The sequence below is a fragment of the Cebus imitator genome, unplaced genomic scaffold, assembly GCF_001604975.1.
Source record: "Cebus imitator isolate Cc_AM_T3 unplaced genomic scaffold, Cebus_imitator-1.0 Scaffold118, whole genome shotgun sequence".
In the NCBI taxonomy this organism is placed as follows: Eukaryota; Metazoa; Chordata; class Mammalia; order Primates; family Cebidae; genus Cebus; species Cebus imitator.
In genome coordinates, this window is record NW_016107433.1 from 949,838 (window position 1) to 963,304 (window position 13,467).

At 43.0% G+C, this 13,467-nt stretch overlaps 1 protein-coding gene across 1 annotated transcript in view; it reads left to right on the plus strand.

Annotated features, from left to right (window-relative positions):
* Positions 1-13,467, plus strand: part of CTCF (CCCTC-binding factor) — a 67,936-nt gene that overhangs the window by 41,062 nt on the left and 13,407 nt on the right. Inside the window, exons 3-5 of the mRNA XM_017539392.2 lie at positions 5,522-6,311; positions 6,648-6,818; positions 12,079-12,212. Of these exons, the coding sequence (XP_017394881.1) occupies positions 5,531-6,311; positions 6,648-6,818; positions 12,079-12,212 (1,086 nt within the window). The 5' untranslated portion in view covers positions 5,522-5,530. The remainder of the gene's footprint in view (positions 1-5,521; positions 6,312-6,647; positions 6,819-12,078; positions 12,213-13,467) is intronic.

The following is a 13,467-nucleotide window of genomic DNA, read 5'->3' on the forward strand; positions in this document are numbered from 1 at the left end:
ACATTTTTAATTTTTAGGCAAGTTATAAAGCATTCTGCAGATGTTCTTTAATCCTCACCTTCTGTGGTAACATTTTGTTACACTTGTCCCCATTGTCATGGAACAGCATAGTAAGAGGCCTTTGCATTGGATGTTGTAGTATTTTTCTCTTGGTTGTTAAGAACAAGGGACTAATGAAAGAAGGTAATGGCAGAATAAACCAAACTGTCAACCCAACAACCTCAGGAGTTTTCCATGAGCCTTGTTTTTGTTCCAGGCAGATGGTGGGGTTTGCTGAATCAGTCCAGAAATGTACGTTGCTTTAAGCCTGGCTTTTGCCCTCAAAGAGCTTTCACACCCAACTGGGAAAATAGATCATTTTGAGATTTTTTTTTTTTTTTTTTTTTTTTTTTTTTTGGGGGGAGAGTCTTGCTCTGTCGCCCAGACTGGAGTGTAGTGGCACGATCTTGGCTCACTGTGACCTCCACCTCCCCTGTTAAAGCAATTCTCCTGCCTCAGCCTCCCGAGTACCTGGGACTACAGGCATGTGCCACTTTGCCCAGCTAATTTTTGTATTTTTAGTAGAATCGTGGTTTCATCATGTTGGCCAGGATGGTCTCTATCTCTTGACCTCGTGATCCGCCTGCCTCGGCCTCCCAAAGTGTTGGAACGACAGGCGTGAGCCACTGTGCCCAGCCCATTTTGAGAAAATTTTAAGTGCTAAACTGTCCTTATTTTATCAGAAACACATTCGGAGCAAAATAATGGCCACAAGAACCTCAGAAACCTTTGTTGTGCCAAGGATAACCTGGTGCTGAAAGGAGTGGATTAGACATAAAGTACAGAGTAAAAATAGGGAGATGATAGTGGGAACTGTATCCAGATAAAAAGACAAACAGCTTGACTGAAGGGGAAAGTGCTAGAGGGCAAGACATTAATCCAAATAGGTTATCATAGGGTCAGGTATTGAGGGGCCTTGTGAGCCAAAAAGCGGTGGTAATTGCAACATACATTTTTTGCAAAACACCGTTTTTGAGGAAATTAAGTCCTGTTCTTTGTGAAATGAATGAATCTTTACTTCTCTGTCCAGAAAGCATAAGTGGTTTTCCATTGCCAGCGTCTGAGGTATGGTTCTTTGTATTTTATTCAAGACAGTCCAAACTTTGGGGGCAACCAGCACATCTTTTGCTTGTTTTACTACCCTCTCCTCTGTCCTGTGCTTTTTTTTTATTTTTTATTTTTTTGAGACGGAGTTTCGCTCTTGTTACCCAGGCTGGAGTGCAATGGCGCGATCTCGGCTCACCGCAACCTCCACCTCCTGGGTTCAGGCAATTCTCCTGCCTCAGCCTCCTGAGTAGCTGGGATTACAGGCACACGCCACCACGCCCAGCTAATTTTTTGTATTTTTAGTAGAGACGGGGTTTCACCATGTTGACCAGGATGGTCTCGATCTCTTGACCTCGTGACCCACCCGCCTCGGCCTCCCAAAGTGCTGGGATTACAGGCTGAGCCGCCGCGCCCGGCCCTGTCCTGTGCTTTAAGCCGGTTCTTTTTCTTACTCATAATTAATTCCCACATGTATTTATTCTACCCAAAAATCCAAACTCTTCCCCTGCAGAATATACCCTCTGCCCCCATACTGCCAAACTCTGCCTTTAAATGTCCTGTTCATGTTTCAGGGTTCCATTCAAATTCCACATTTATGAAGCATTTTTCTATCACACCTGGTTATGTTATCCTTCTCCAAACCTACCTAATTTTACCTTTAACCATTGTACTACCTATTTTGTCCTTTATGTTAGAGAGTAACTCCTATAATATAGGACCAGGCCTTGCCCATCTCTCCGTAGTTCTTATACTGCCTCACAGGGGGTCCTGGCATAAGGAGTCTTTTCTGACTGCTAACATGGATACAATGTTAAGATGTCTGGACAGAATTGGAGAAGAGTGTCTCTAATAGAAGTAGCAAAAGCTTTGTTTGAGCTGTATTCTTGGCCAAAAATACAAAACTTTTTTTTTTTTTTTTTCCTTTGAGACACAGTTTCACTCTGTCACCCACGCTGCAGACTGGAGTGCAGTGGCACTCTGCTCACTGCAATCTCTGCCTCCCCAGTTCAATCGAGTCTCATGCCTCAGCCTTCCAAGTAGCTGGGATTACAGGCACATTCCACCACACCTAGCTATAAATTTTATTTTTAATATTATTATTTGATACAGAGGCTTGCTCTGCGGCTCTGGTTGGAGGAAGTATAGTGGCCTGATCTCGATTAACTGCAACTTCCACCTCTCAGGTTCAAGCAGTTCTGCCTCAGCCTCCCGAGTAGCTGGGATTACAGGCGTGTGCCACCCCACCTGGCTAATTTTTGTATTTTTAGTAGAGACAGGGTTTCACCGTGTTGGCCAGGCTTGTCTGGCTCTCCTGATTTCAAGTGATTCCTCCTGCCTCAGCCTCCCAAAATGCTGAGATTATAGGTGTGAGCCACTGCACCTGGCCTAAATTTTAATTTTGAAGTAACCTAAGTTTGTATGCACTTGTGAGTTTTGTTAGATCAGTTCATTGCCTTGAAGTAGATGATTGTTCACAACTGTTTTACTTTTTTTTTTTTTTTTTTAGATGAAGTGTCACTCTGTCACTCTGGCTGCAGTGCAGTGGCACAATCTTGGCTCACTGTAACCTCCCCCTCCCCAGTTCAAGTAATTCTGCCTCAACCTCCCAAGTAGCTGGGATTTACAGGCATGTGTTACCACACTGGCTAATTTTTGTATTTTTATCTTTATTTACTTACTTATTTAGAGATGAAGTCTCGCTCTGTAGCCCAGGCTGGGGTGCACTGGCTGGGATTACAGGCGACCATCACCATACTGAGCTAACTTTTGTATTAAAGTAGAAATGGGGTTTCACGATGTTGGCCAGGCTGGTCTTGAACTTTTGACCTCAAGTGATCCACCATCCTCAGCCTCCCAAAGTGCTGGGATTCCAGGCATGAGCTGCTATGCTGCCTGGCCTGACCTATTTTACTCTTTTTTTTCCTTTTTCTTTTTTTTTTTAAGATATGGGATTCTACCATGTTAGCCAGGATGGTCTCCAACTCCTGACCTCAGGTGATGCACTTGCCTTAGCCTCCCAAAGTGCTGGTATTACGGGCATGAGCCAACATGCCCAGCCTTTACTTTGCTCTTATTTAGGTAATGTCATTCACAAGATTTTTGTTTGTTTTTTGTTTTTGAGACAGAGTCTCACTCTTGCGCAGGCTGGAATGCACAGGCATGTTCTCAGCTTACTATGACCTCTTACCTCCAGGGTTCAAGCTATTCTCATGCCTCTGCCTCTCAAGTAGCTGGGATTACAGGTGTGTACCACCATGCCTGGCTAATTTTTGTATTTTTATTAGAGATGGGGTTTCGCCATGTAAGCCAGGCTTGTCTTGAACTCCTGACCTCAACTGATCCACCAGCCGTGACCTCCCAAAGTGCTGGGATTACAGGCATGAGCCGCTGTGCCTGGCCCATTCACAAACTTTAAGAGCCAAAAACTATGAATTGGCTGATTTGTTTTCTGTTTTCTATTGTTTATTCAGTTTGGTTGGTGTTAATTGAGTACTTACCAACCTGGGCACAGTACTAAAGAGTAAAATGCACTTGTTAGATGTGATTCTTATCCTCAGGAAATTCATGATCTCATTGGGGGGCTGTGGGGAGAGATACCAAGTTGATGGTATGACATGGGGCAGTTTTGTGTGGTGTCTACAAGCAGGGCCATTGCAGTCTAAATCTAAGTTCTGAGTTTGGCTTCAAAAAACTTTGACAGAGAGGGGAAAATGGGGAACTGCTACTCAGTAGGTATAAAGTTCCAGTTATGCAAGATGAATAAGTTTTAGAGATCTGCTACACAACATAGTTCCTATGTTAATCTTATGGTATTGTGCACTTTGAATTATATTGAGGATGGATCTCGTGATAAATGTTCTTATCGCCAAAAACAAAAATGCAAGGAAATTTTGGAGGTACGTTTAGTACTTCATATTAATAGTGTCACAGATATATGCATATGTCCAAATTCATCAAAATGTATACATTAAATACATGTAAGCTTTTTGTATGTCAATTATACCTTAATAAAGCTTTATTTATTTATTTTTTTGAGATGGAGTTTTGCTCTTGTTGCCCAGGCTGCAGTGCAATAGCTTGATGTTGGCTCACCACAACCTCTGCCTCCTGGGTTCAAGTGATTCTTCTGCCCCAGCGTCCCAAGTAGCTGGGATTACAAGCATGTGTCACCATGCCTAGCTAATTTGGCATTTTTAGTAGAAAGAGGGTTTTTCCATGTTGGTCAGGCTGGTCTCGAACTCCCAACCTTAGCTGATCCGTCTGCCTTGGCCTTCCAAAGTGCTGGGATTACTGGCATGAGCCACCGTGCCTGTCTACCTTAATAAAGCTTTTTATAAAACATTGGCAGGGCCAGGCACGGTGGCTCACACGTGTAATTCCAGCACTTTGGGAGGCCTAGGTGGGAGGATTGCTTGAGCCCAGGCGTTCAAGGCCTGCCTAGAAACATGGCAAGACCCAATCTTTGCAGAAAATTAAGCTAATTCACATGTGCATTATCTCACATCGGTGTCATTTTTTGTGATGAGAACACTTAAAAATCAACTTTCAATTATCTTCAGGCATACGTTATTATTAACTATAATCATGATGTTATACAACAGATCTCTTGAACTTATGCCCACTGACTGAAATTTTATGTCATTTGACCAATGTCTTCCCCTCTACATGTGTAAGATTTAAACTAGTTTTGTTAGTGATTCTTTAATATCATCGGATATCCAGTTGAAATTTCTAATTGTCTTGTGTCACATTTTTTTTCACCATTTATTGGTTTGAATCAGGATTCATTCATTGTGATTGATTACTGTCTCTTAAGACTCTTTTCTCTACATCAGAGTTTCTCATCTGCAGTGCTCTTGACATCTTGAGCCTGATAGTTCTTTGTGGTGGAGAACTGACCTGTGCCTTGGTGGATGCTTAATAGCATTTCTAGCCTCCACCCACTAGATATCAGTAGTACATCCCAGCCCAGTAGGAACAACCAAAAATGTCTTAGCCAGATGTTCCTAGAGGCAAGTCACCCCAGGCTGAGAACCAGTGATCTAGTGGTTCTGCCTCCAATCTTCCCTTACATTCTTCTGGTTATTGATTTGCAGAAGAAACTGAGTATAATCTTGCAGTGTTTCCCTCAGTATGGATATCACTGACTTAATCCCTGTACTGTAATTTAACACCCTCAGTCACCAATTTTCTGTTAATTGGGGTTGGAGCTAGAGACTTGATTGGTTTCAGAGGTTTTGGGTTTGTTTGACAAGATTGCTTTATAGGTAGTGGTTTTTTCTTCCATCAAGAGGCACATAATGTTTGTTGTGTCTTTTTTAATATTAACCGTTGATGCCTGATTCATTCACCATGGTCTTTTTGTTTTAAAATGTATGTTTTTATTTAGACGTGCTTTGCTTTACATAACAATCTGTATTCTCCCTTAATAAAGGAAGGGGAAATGGAAGGTGAGGCGGTCGAAGCCATTGTGGAGGAGTCCGAAACTTTTATTAAAGGAAAAGAGAGAAAGACTTACCAGAGACGCCGGGAAGGGGGCCAGGAAGAAGATGCCTGCCACCTACCCCAGAACCAGACGGATGGGGGTGAGGTGGTCCAGGATGTCAACAGCAGTGTACAGATGGTAATGATGGAACAGCTGGACCCCACCCTTCTTCAGATGAAGACTGAAGTAATGGAGGGTACAGTGGCTCCAGAAGCAGAGGCTGCTGTGGACGATACCCAGATTATAACTTTACAGGTTGTAAATATGGAGGAACAGCCCATAAACATAGGAGAGCTTCAGCTTGTTCAAGTACCTGTTCCTGTGACTGTACCTGTTGCTACTACTTCAGTAGAAGAACTCCAGGGGGCTTATGAGAATGAAGTGTCTAAAGAGGGCCTTGCGGAAAGTGAACCCATGATATGCCACACCCTACCCTTGCCTGAAGGTTTTCAGGTGGTTAAAGTGGGGGCCAATGGAGAGGTGGAGACACTAGAACAAGGGGAACTTCCACCCCAGGAAGATCCTAGTTGGCAAAAAGACCCAGACTATCAGCCACCAGCCAAAAAAACAAAGAAAACCAAAAAGAGCAAACTGCGTTACACAGAGGAGGGCAAAGATGTGGATGTGTCTGTCTATGATTTTGAGGAAGAACAGCAGGAGGGTCTGCTATCAGAGGTTAATGCAGAGAAAGTGGTTGGTAATATGAAGCCTCCAAAGCCAACAAAAATTAAAAAGAAAGGTAAAACAAGTTTATCACAGTGGTTTTATAAAACCATTTTGGGATAAGCATAGTGCACATGCACATTGTTTTATATTAACCATATTTGTAAAAGGTTGTTATGTGGGTACCACTTTTTAAAACCAGTCTAAAAGAAGTTTTTTCCAGATTGAGTGCTCTTCTTTTAATTCTAAAGAAGAAGTAAATGTATTAGTAACATGAGAATTATGACTTAATATAACTTATATTGGTTTTGTTATTAAAAACTAATAAAATATATTTGTAGAAATTTAAGATAAGGATTAATCTTAACACTTTGAAACACTGCAGCAAATAAGTGTTTTATTTTGCATGTAGGTGTAAAGAAGACATTCCAGTGTGAGCTTTGCAGTTACACGTGTCCACGGCGTTCAAATTTGGATCGTCACATGAAAAGCCACACTGATGAGAGACCACACAAGTGCCATCTCTGCGGCAGGGCATTCAGAACAGTCACCCTCCTGAGGAATCACCTTAACACACACACAGGTGCTGCTGGATGAGAATGTTGGGGACTACAACAGCAAATGTTCAGACTTGGCTTTTTAGTATCATTCAAGCTGACTCTAGCGACAATTTAAAGGAAGTTTTTATAATTTTTTATGATGTCCTTTTTGTAATCTTGATTTTATTGTAAGCTCTTGGACTTAGTTATTATAGACAAATGTAAAGAAAATTTAATGAAAAGTAACAACACCCTATTTCTTTAAAAATGTCTCAAGCAATATGAGGAAGAATATTAGAAATAGAAGTGACTGCCTGGCACGGTGGCTCACACCTGTAATCCCAGCACTTTGGGAGGCCGAGGCAGGTAGATCACCTGAGGAGTTCGAGACCAGCCAGGTGAAATCCTGTCTTTTAAAAAACAAAAAAAGAAATAGAAGTGACATCCTACCTTTATTTTAAAAAAATAAATAAAAATAAAAAAGGCCAGGCACAGTGACTGATGCCTGTCATCCCAGCACTTTGAGAGGCTAAGGCAGGCGGATCACTTGAGACCAGAAGTTGGAGACCAGCCTGGCCAACATGGCAAAACCCCATCTGTCTACTAGAAACACATAACATTAGTCAGGTGTGGTGGCGGGTGCCTGTAATCCCAGCTACTCAGGAGGCTAAGGCAGGAGAATCGTTTGAAACCCAGGAGGCAGGTGTTGCAGTGAGCCAAGATTGCGCCACTACACTCCAGCCTGGGCGACAGAGTGAGACTCCGTCTCAAAAACAAAATAAAAAGACGTTTTTTGTTTCTGGTTGTTTCACATCAAGGAAGATAAGTAATTTCAGAATGGAAAACTTAAGGCGTTATTGTGACAATTCACACATTTGTTTGAGCACCTTACATACTTCACCGTTCAGTTATTCTGATACTAGCCTTATGGTGGCTGTGGCCAGGTTCCAAGAGGTCTCTAAAGTGTAGGGACTCTGTGTACTAAACCTCTCTTTAAGCTCTTCTGGGCCGTTTATCTCAGTGTCGGTACTTGGCTACAAGTGTTCTCACATGATTTTTCATGCAGAATAACTTTCTTCTATCCATATTCTATATTTCATTTTATATCACAACTCCTGTTTTTGTTTTTTAGGCTTTTAAAAATTTCTAATGATGCTGGGCACTGTGGCACGTGCCCGTAGTCCCAGCTACTCGGGAGGCTGAGGTGGGAGGATTGCTTGACAAGTTGTGGGCTGTAGTGTGCTATGCCGATCATGTCTAAGTTTGGCATTAACATGGTGCCCTCCCAGGAGCGAGGGACCACCAGGTTGCGTAAGGAGTGGTGAACTGGCCCAGGTCAGAAACGGAGCAGGTCAAACTCTTGTGCTGATCAGTAGTGGGATCGTACCTGTGTATAGCCACTGCATTCCAGCCTGGGCAACATAGCGAGGCCCCGTCTCTTTAAAAAATAAAAAATTTTAAAAAAGAAAAAAATTTCAAATGACAACTTTTGTTTTAGATTTGTTGTGCTGGTTGTCCGATGACCGTGATCAAGTAGGTGTTAATCACAAACAGTATGCTGTACATGAGTGCATTCTTCACTAATGTGACTTAGTAACTTCCTAACTTCTCCCCAATTTCTACCCAAGACACTTGATAATATGCTTTATTTGGTACTTTGAAGACACTAGGATGGAGCATATGACTAAATAAAAGTAACTAGGTAATCCCAGCACTTTGGGAGGCCAATGGGAGTATATCACTTGAGGACAGGAGTTTGAGACCAGCCTGGCCAGAATGGCAAAACCTCCTCTCTACTAACAATACCAAAGTCAGCCGGGTGTGGTGGTGCACACCTGTAAACCAGCTACTTGGGTGGCTAAGGCAGGAGAATCACATGAATGCAGGAGGCAGAGGTTGCATTAAGCCAGGATCGTGCCACTGCACTCCAGCCTAGGTGGCAGAGCAAGACTCTGCCTTACAAAATAAATAAATAAATAAATGGCCCCATAACAGGACTTCCCAAGATGGATGTGCCTTGATGTGGATTTTCTCTGTCTAATCTCCAGCTTTGAAAATAAGAGGTGTAGTTTGTCTTGGTTACTCAGCAGATTTGGCAGGACTGATCCCTACCAACAAAACTCACAAGAGCAGATGCATGATACACCAAGAGTATCATTTTATGGTGAGAAGTACACCTTTTTATGTTCCAGATGCAGTTGTATTGCATTCTAGGAGGCGCCTTTACCTCTGTTAAGATCGTGTATTGGCCAGACGTGGTGGCTCTTGTCCGTAATCCCAGCACTTTGAGAGGCTGAAGCGGGTGGATCACCTCAGGTCAGGAGTTCAAGACTATCCTAGCCAATGTGGCGAAACCCTGTCTTCACTAAAAATACAAGAATTAGCTGGGCGTGGTGGCACATGCCTGTAGTCCCAGCTGCTCGGGAGGCTGAAACAGGAATCACTTGAATCCAGGAGGCAGAAGTTGCAGTGATTGGAGATCACACCACTGCACTCCAGCCTGGACGACAGAGCAAGACTCTGTTTCAAAAAAAAAAAATGCTGTAGCAATTGAAAGCTGACTTGGTAAAGATGGGCCTTGATGGCTGGGCATGGTGGCTCATAACTGTAATCTCCACACCTGGGAGGCTGAGGTGGGTGGATCACTTGAGGTCAGGAGTTTGAGACCAGTCTGGCCAATATGGTGAAACCCCATCTCCACTAGAAATACAAAAATTAGCCAGGTGTGGTGGCATGTACCTGTATTCCCAGCTACTTGGGAGGCTGAGGCAGGAGAATTGCTTCAGCCTGAAAGGCATAGATTGTAGTGAGCCAAAATCATGCCACTGCACTACAGCCTGGGTGACAGAGCAAGAGACTTCGTGTCAAAAAAGGAAAAAAAGAGGATAGGGCCTCGAGCGAAGGGATGTAGCTGGTCATGTAATACAGCCATGGAAATCCCTGCCCCACAGCAGTGACCACTTCTTTGCTGATTGCCATGCTTATGTCTGTCAGAGGCAGGCCTCTTTCTCCCCTGGATAGTACTAGGCAAACACCGGCATTTATTTATTTATTTTATTTATTTATTTTTAAGAGGTGAGGTCTCGCCATGTTGGCCAGGCTGGTCTTAAACTCCTGACCTCAGGTGATCCCCTCACCTTGGCCTCCCAAAGTACTGGGATTACATGCGTGAGCCACTGTGCCCAGCCTAATTGTTATTTTTTTTTGAGACAGAGTCTCACTCTGTTGCCCGATCGGAGTGCAGTGGCGCGATCTCGACTCACTACAACCTCCGCCTCCTGGGTTCAGGTGATTCTCCTACCTCAGCCTCCCAAGTAGCTGGAACTACAGGTACCCACCACCACACCCAGGTAATTTTTATATTTTTAGTGGAGACGGGGTTTTACCACATTGGCCAAGATGGTCTCAATCTCGACCTCGTGATCCAACTGCCTTGGATCACCAGGAATTACAGGTGTGAACCACTGTGCCAGGCCACTGGCATTTATTTTTTAGCTTACTTGGTTCTAAAAGAAGACCAGGCATGGTGGCTCACACCTGTAATCCCAGCATTTTGGGAGGCCGAGGCAGGAGGATTGCTTGAGCCCAGGAGTTTCAAACAAGACTGGGCAACATGTCAAGACCCCATCTCTACAAAATATAAAAAAGCCTGGTGTGGTGTTACAAAACTGTAGTCTCAGCTACCGGAAAAGCTGAAGTAGAAGGATCACTTGAGTCTGGGAAATCAACACCACAGTGTGCCTTGATCATATCACTGCACTCCAGCTGAGCAACAGAGGAAGACCCTGTCTCAAAAAGAAAAGAAAACTGGATTCTACTTTTTATTCTCTTGTTAATTATTTTACTTATCTGTATTACCAGACTATATACACTTTTCACAGGAAGAATTCTGTGCTTTACTGTGAATGCTTAGTGGTACTAAAGAAGCAAATTGAATGAACAAACGAACATTTCTTGGAATTGCTTAGTTTTTATTGTACTCCAGTCATTCTTCCTCTCTCCAGCATTTTCTTCATTCTCAAAGAGAATCATTTCTGCAGATGGCTGGTTCCATTCATTACATTGTGGTTCTTCCTAATTCTGTTCTCAAAGGCAGCCTTCCTTTGGTTTTAGTGTTTGGGACTATTTTGCTGTCACCCCTTACCTGCTGCCCACAATTACAGATGGTCACTAGTCTGTGAAACTAGCACTACATTGTGCTGTCAGTTTTGCCTCTAAGATTACTTCAGAGAAAGACAACAAGAAATGTATAGCGTATATTATTCATAAAAATGTTTAAATATTGGATGAATTGACATTCAGAATGATCACAGCATATTAGACATAGATATTTGAAAATGATTTGTTTAAATCACATAAAAGGCAGTAATATGTAAAGCCTGTGATAAGCCTCTGAAATCCCTTATCATGACAGATATGTACAGAAAACAAGTTGTATGCTTGTGTTTTATTTTAGAGACGGAGTTTCGCTTTTGTTGCCCAGGCTGGAGTGCAGTGGCACTATCTCAGCTCACCACAACCTGCGCCTCCTGGGTTCAAGCGATTCTTCTACCTCAGCCTCCTGAGTAGCTGGGATTACAGGCATGTGCCACCACACCCATCTCATTTTATATTTTTAGTGGAGATAGTGTTTCTCCATGTTGGTCAGGCTGGTCTCCAACTCCCCACCTCAGGTGATCCATCTGCTTTGGCCTCCCAAAGTGCTGGCATTATTGGGGTAAGCCACTGCACCCAGCCTGCTTGTGTTTTTAAAAGAAAATTTCAGAATATGGACAGCCCAGTGGCTCTTCTGTTATATAGTCATAGAACAGATCTGTTTTGCAAAAGGATCTCAAGTCAAATACTCATTAATTCTCTAACCTGTACTTGAAGGTTTTTTTTGTTGTTGGTGGTGGTGTTTTAAAAGAGATGGGCTCTTGCTATGTTGCCCAGGCTGGTTTCAAACTCTTGGGTCCCCAGAGTTCTGGGATTACAGGCGTGAGCCACCAAACCTAGTCTCTATTTTAATCCATAATGACCAGGATTTTCACAAAATAGGAAGAGGGAAGTTTTTATATTCAAAGGCAGCAGATTTGGATGGGTAATTAAGAGAAACTAAATGTTTGGCATGTGTTCTAATATCCTGGAGTTAGTATTATAAATTCATCGAGGGCCTCCCACAAAGCTTTTGGAACTACTTTCAACTCAGTGCAGTTGATGGGATGACTAGGGTCCAGTCACACAACAATTCTGTGCCACACATTGAACTCTGTCATTAACTGTTCTCTTGATCTTGCTCTTCGTGTTATTCCATCTTTTCTCTAGGTACTCGTCCTCACAAGTGCCCAGACTGTGACATGGCCTTTGTGACCAGTGGAGAATTGGTTCGGCATCGTCGTTATAAACACACCCACGAGAAGCCATTCAAGTGTTCCATGTGTGATTACGCCAGTGTAGAAGTGAGTGTTGAGCTTTTTGTTGGTATATCTCTTAGGCAGACCATGATTTATTTCAGTACAAGGCTCTAACTACCCAAACTGACTTAAGATAAGTTCGAAAAATGTTAGTAAATTCTTGACAGTCCCACACAACACCCTCCCCCAAAAAGCTTATGATGAGTAGGAAAGATTTACCTGATAAAAAGAGTACCAGACTGGGTGCGGTGGCTCACACCTGTAATCCCAGCGCTTTGGGAGACCAAGGCAGGTGGATCACAAACTCAGGAGTTCAAGGACCAGCCTTGCCAAGATAGTGAAATCCTGTCTTTACTAAAAATACAAAAAAAATAGCCAGGCATGTTGGCAGGCACCTGTAATCCCAGCTACTCGGGAGGTTAGGGCAGAGAATTGCCTGAATCTGGGAGGTGGAGGTTGCAGTGAGCCAATATCATGCCAATGCACTCCAGCCTGGGCAACAGAGCAAGACTCCTTCTAAAACAAAAAAAAAAGTACCAGTTTCTGGCCACGTGTGGTGGCTCACACCTATAATCCCAGTACTTTCGGAGGCCAAGGAGGATAGATCACCTGAGGTTGGGAGTTCAAGACCAGCCTGACCAACATGGAGAAACCCTGTCTCTACTGAAAAATGTAAAATTGGCATGGTGGCGCATGCTTGTAATCCCAGCTACGCAGGAGGCTGAGGCAAGAGATTGCTTGAACCTGGGAAATGGAGGTTGCAGTGAGCCAAATCTTCGCCATTGCACTCCAGCGTGGGCAATAAAAGTGAAACTCTGTCTCAAAAAAAAAAAAAAAAAAAAAAAAAGATACCAGTTTCACATGTTAGTACAGGCAAATTCTACCAAACTTTGAAAAAACAACTGTACCCAGAGCATTTTTAAATGGTAGGCTTATCAATTTTATTATTTGAAGCTACTCTGTTACCAAAACTGGGTAAGAAAACTACCAAAAAGAAAAGTTATTCTTAAAGAGAAGCAAAAATTCTAAATGAAATTATTAGCCAATGAGCCAACCTAATTTAGTAATGTGTTCTGAAAAAAAAAAAGAGCCGGGCACGGTGGCTCAAGCCTGTAATCCCAGCACTTTGGGAGGCCGAGGCGGGTGGATCACGAGGTCAAGAGATCGAGACCATCCTGGTCAATATGGTGAAACCCCGTCTCTACTAAAAATACAAAAAATTAGCTGGGCATGGTGGCACATGCCTGTAATCCCAGCTACTCAGGAGGCTGAGGCAGGAGAATTGCCTGAACCCAGGAGG